This window comes from Ixodes scapularis, unplaced genomic scaffold (assembly GCF_016920785.2).
Source record: "Ixodes scapularis isolate PalLabHiFi unplaced genomic scaffold, ASM1692078v2 PGA_scaffold0__279_contigs__length_252992795, whole genome shotgun sequence".
NCBI lineage: Eukaryota > Metazoa > Arthropoda > Arachnida > Ixodida > Ixodidae > Ixodes > Ixodes scapularis.
The window spans coordinates 169,351,982-169,357,568 of record NW_024609835.1 but is presented as its reverse complement, the minus strand read 5'-3'; the positions used below and the strand labels follow the sequence as shown (position 1 = coordinate 169,357,568).

General features: G+C 44.1%; 1 protein-coding gene across 1 annotated transcript; it reads right to left on the bottom strand.

Moving 5' to 3' along the window:
- Window positions 1-3,877: 3,877 nt before the first annotated feature.
- Window positions 3,878-4,641, bottom strand: LOC8036961. Its single transcript, XM_029993268.4, has 2 exons — window positions 4,029-4,641; window positions 3,878-3,987 (listed from the first exon to the last, which is right to left on the bottom strand). Exons 1-2 carry the CDS (start codon window positions 4,639-4,641, stop codon window positions 3,878-3,880), a joined length of 723 nt encoding a protein of 240 aa, XP_029849128.1.
- Window positions 4,642-5,587: the final 946 nt, after the last annotated feature.

Here is a 5,587-nt window from a genome sequence, read left to right as displayed (position 1 = left end):
GGCTGCGTTCCAATCTTACTCGAATGGGTCCGATTTATTCCGGCGGAGAAAGTCACGTGAAAAGACATGTAGCAATGCTGGACGCGTGTAGGTTTTCGAAAGCAACGGGCGCAAGACCTTCACGCAGAAGTGAGATAGAAGCTGCGTTCGATTTACTTGCACCTCCTGCACCGGTGCAGAAAAGTGTAGGGCGGTGTGCTTCTTATCGTATCTCAATACACGTACCGGAAGTAACTGCCATAGACTTTTCTGCATCGGTGCACGAAGTGTAAGCAAATCGAACGCAGCTTATATCTTACTCCTGGGTAAAGGTGTCGTACCTGTTGTGTTCGAAAACCTACCCACGCCTCTGCGCGCAGCCATATTAACGTCACGTGATCACCAATGTGTCAAACAAGCAAGATGGCGGCAACAGAAAGGGGGGGGGGGGGGTCATATCCGCTGCAGGCAGTAGGTTCCGGTTTACCGCTTTAAGGTAAGACTCAACCTCGCTGAGCGACACCCGCCATATAGTTAAGAACCGGAAGTTGTTGTGGGCTATTTGCACATTTGCGTCACAGTGTTTGAACTCACGCGAGAAGGAGCAAAGAAAAGCAGCTCTAACGTGCTGCTTTGGTGGAGTCGCTCTTTTGCCGCCGCCGCAGCGTGCACGGTTTCATTTTTGTTTTAGTCCATGGCACAAGTTGGCATAATTAAACATTTCTTTTGAGCTCTGAATAACATTATTTATTTAGTCGAGACAACATTGTATTATTGTCGATTTGGTTCTATACTTATCATCAAAAAGAAAAACACCAATGTGGAATTGTGTAGCTTAATTGTGAATAAGAAAAAAAAAACATGGCGGATAAACGCCACACACCTTCGTGTACCTTGTTCTTTTTGTGTCCTCCGGGAACCTTCATAATCTATTTAGGAACGAAACATAACATTGGCACACCAATATATCAGACTGCTTTCAACTTTTAGTGAGGAAAAAGTTTTAAACCTGGAACCTGACCGGATTATTAGAGCAGCATTATCAGATTGCAAGGAGCACCCTCTCACCCCACATGTAATGGGCTGACAATCCCACGTTTTATGTTCTACTTTACGCAATAAAGCTCTCCTAGGCTTGTAAACCCCGCTTACTAATATGTGATCATTTTAGTATTGTGATTCTTCAAAGCAGGCCAGTGTTGTACGGAACGGCGTTCCAAGAAACGGCGTTCCTAGAATGCGTTCCTTTCAGGAGGAACAAAGGAACGCCGTCGTTCCATTTTGCATTGGTGGAACTGGAACGTGAACTCGTTACATTTTTACTCGAACAAAAAAAAGAACGGCGTTCCTTTTTTCGTCCAGTGGAGTAATTTTTATTTTATTTCTAAGAGGGAAATTTTAGAAGTATAATAACAATATCTTTACGAAGAGCAGGATCTCATTAATTTTTTGGTTACTTATCTTAGGGTTTATTTTCTGTGATCTTCGCTTGGTAACAGTTGGGTACAGGAGGGCTAGTGGACATTGATTTTTTTTTTCAGTGCCCGAGGCAGCCGTACAAAAAGCAAAACCTTTAGTCAAAGGAAAAGGCACAGAAAGAGGGCCGTTTCAAACTCAGCTACTTTCTTTGCTTCTACAAATTCTCATACACACAGAAATGTAAGGCTAAATACAGCCGTTACTGAACTTCCACAAACAGACCTTCAGTTTCAAGAAACGATAGGTTACCAGACATCGAACGCACCCTTCTATCCCGAACATTGATCACTTACATATACACAAAAAATGTGCCGTTATTCCTTCTTCTCTTGTCCCCCACCTTCAAACTGAACAACGAATCCACTTTCACAAAGAACTTCTAGTTTTCAAGACTGACATCCCAAAAGCCCTATCCCCTTTTTCACTTGCTCGTCTTGCAGGCAGCAAAATTGAGAAGCAACTGTTTTTAAGTTCAAACAAGGGACTTTGTTAGATTAAAATGTGTGAGGGTTGTAAAACGCTCGTGCAATGTGGGGTAAGAGTATATTTGGCTAGTCTGGATCGCCCACCACAAACATGATTATGGTTAAAAACTGAAATTTTAATGGTGAATATATCAAGAAATGAAACTTTGCTTCCGCTTGACTTCTTCTCCTGGTGCCCTTTCACCAGGGCATTCAAATTGTTATGTTGCCATCTGATAACATAGATTTAAAAAAAACAACTTCGCTTGATTTATCAAGATATGCTGATCTGCAAGATACAAATGTAACGTATATGTAACGATACGTTCCATTGTTTTAATTGTAACGGGAACGAGTTCCTTTTTCACATATGGAACTTGTAACGGGAACGCGTTCCAAAGATCAGAAGGAACGAGGAACGAGCTTTCGTTCCTTTTTTTTTAGGAACGTGTACAATACTAGAGCAGACTGTTCAAAACATAAAATTATTTAAAAAAGGTAAAATAGGCTTTGTTAATCGTCTGTTTAACATGACTTTCTTTCTGCCCCTGCACACTTACTGGAATTGAGGTGTGTAGCGGCTTCTGTGCAAAGTAAACTTTGATGGTTGGTGCTTCTGCAGTTACCATTTTAAATTCGCGTGTATCTGTGGAAACGCATGCTGAAAAGTGTTTGTATCTCATGTATTTTCACTTCTGTCTTACAATAAATTGCTAGTCTAGTATATCGCCAAGCAACAAATCATCATTTTACCTCATCCTAGTCCAAGTACAAGACATAAATCTTTAAACTAGATACTTGAACAAGTCTAATAGCTGTCCTTTTTAATCTTCCGGTGGCGAAGCTTCGCATACATGGTGCTGGTATCTTTTTCTGTATTATTACGATTATACAAAAATTCTAAATCATCTTTGATTCTAATTCCGGCGTTTGAACAAACCTTACCGAATTATCGATTTTAAGGGTGAAAAACAAAATACCGGCAACCGATGGCTATTCTTGACTCCCTAACTGGAGAGAAAAGTATAAAAAATCCGCACAGCTCCATGATTGGGCACTCACACGCAAGCCCAATTCGAAGCTGACTGCTCGGTCTAACCACCTTGAGGCCTACTTTACAATTTTTTTTCTCTGACTCATTGTTCTACAGACTGAGGCATTGCGCTTAACACTGTCCTCTGCATTAATTTTCTTCTTTTTTTTGTAAAGGGGGGTCGATGCAAATCAGCTAATAAACTTCCGGCTCTGTAACCTTTGAGTAACTAAGGGTACACTATTGTCTAATGCTTTCGTTCATTGTTAAGAGTTTCAGTGATGCATAGAGATTTAGTTTTACAATTTGTAAGAAGTGGGGAGTTTTCACAAATTTAAAATATGAACAAGCACAAAGCGTATACCGCCTACAAATACACTTCTGTCGAGTTCCTCGTGTATCAAAACTTTACTGCGTAAGGCGTTGATACCCTTTGTGAATAAGTCAATATGGTATAGGACCTTGGATTATGTTTTATTTTTTCTCTAAGAAATATTACGTCTTTATCAATGTCTCACCTCTCATTGGTTGAAATTTCTACGAAAGTTGTTCAGGCAAACGTTTCATAGTGATTTTGTTATTCACATTCTTAATCTTTCCAGTTAATATTAAAACTTGGTAATAAACTGGTCGAATTTCCGAGCTCATTTTGCATACAGCACATAAAGCTATGCGTTTTGATTATCTCTTTGCAGCTAGAATTGTAACTCAAAGCTATGACATTTCGCAGCGAAACGTTTTTCAATTTTACCACCTTTCCGGCACGCTCGCAGCCTCTCTTGGCTTCAAATGGGCGCGCTCTGCGAAATAGGAGCACGCGTTCTGCGCAAATTTCATTCAAAATTCTCGGGCTGCCTCAAACAAGACATCTCAATTCCCCAGCTCCACCTGTAGTTTATCTAATACCTGATTACTTCTTTCTTTAGATCGCGTGAACGGCTAGTTTTCGCCGGCCCTGCGGCTCACAGAAGCCATTAGCCATCATTGCTAGTAGAATGGCTATTGACATGATGCACACGCGCACCAGGAAGTCTGCAAAGGAACAAGTGTACGCAGCTTTTAGTCTCACTTACCCATCTCGTCAATCTTCGGCGTGAGTGCAAGCGTGATCCCGATGAGCAACAGGGCTATGGTGAGTATGACGGCACTCACAGTGACCACAATCATCTCGGCCTTCTTGTCCCGCCTGCCTTCCTGGTCTTCCTCGGCCTCTTCCTCAGCCTCGCTGGGCTTGTTCTGCTTCCGCTTCTTCTTGCGTTTCCGCTTGTGCTTCCTCCCCTCCTTCTTCTCGGACCAGACGCTCTCCGACTTGGTCGTGGCCACGGTCTCGCAGTCCGACGGGAAGTCATCCTCGATGACCAGCCTGGACTGGCACCGGCCCACGGACAGGTCCTCGGCCTGCGACGCCCGGTTGTTGTGACGGTGATGTCGCCGGTGGTGCTTGTGGTGTCGCCGTGGATGGCTGTCGCTTCTCGACAGGTCGCCTTCGTCAAAGACGGACGGCGTCTCTTTTCCGGACCAGGGAGAGAGGTTATTGTCCACGTCGGCTATTTTGTCGCCGCTCACCATCATCTCACAGTCGGTGATGACGATCCGACACTCATCTTCACTGGGGGAAAGTGGCTCCTTGTCCTCAAACGACGGCCGGATTTCAATGGTGAAGTTGTCCTTAGGGCTGGAAGTCATTGCGATCGTGGATGGCGGATGCTGGCACGCCGGCCAGTGACGTCCTCTCACGTCGTTCTACTTGGCAATGTCATGAACCGATGCTCGTCATGCCAGAAAGCGTCGAGGTTCCCTGCAACTCGGCGGTTACGTACGTGGCAGTCATGGCAGTGAGAAGTGAACAGTGACGTCTCGGGCGTAGCGTTGCAAACATTCGCATTTGGCTCGATGGTAGTCGATGGTCATTAGAAGCTTATGTTTGACTGGAACAATCAATCTTGAGTTTTGCTGAGTCCGCGATGTCGATCTTCTCGCGCCTGGAGCGGACGGTGAGTCACAAACTGAGGCGCGAATTAGGTGCTTTGTTCGAGTTACCAGCACCCAGCAAGGATCCCTAATTGCCGGCGCAAAATTCTGGATTGAAACCAGTGTCGATCGTTAGGCGACAGTAGGCCTATCCCAAAGTTTTCGCCCCAGAATATTTGCAATTAGGCTAAATGACCCGGCCTGGTCTTGGTCTCCCTTTCACTCCTAACCGTTTCTTAGCTAACCAACGTTGCTGCGCGTGATAAAAGCAGACCCTTCCATCGCAGCAAAAACAAACACTATGCTTTCTTGATTTTCGTACGCTGGAAGTGTACAGAATAACTTCTCAATTAATCTCCTACGCTGTTCGGTTTTGCCTTTTTATTGTGTTCTTTGCTGTTCTTGATTTGGGGAACCAAGGCCAGAAAATTGAACATTTTGCCGGAAAAGCAATCTTGCTTTCATTTTAGCGACGAAGCAGGAGTCCGGTTGCCGCACCTGCAATAACTAAGAGCACCGAGCGCTGGCAGGCTGTTCGCTTTCTTGTCTCATGAGATTTCGTCAATTTATGTCTTTAGTTTCTGTTTTGTATGGCCTCTGTAACCGAAGCTGTCACTTGTGCAAGCGCAGCACAATTTCTTTGCTGCTGATTCTTCGATCC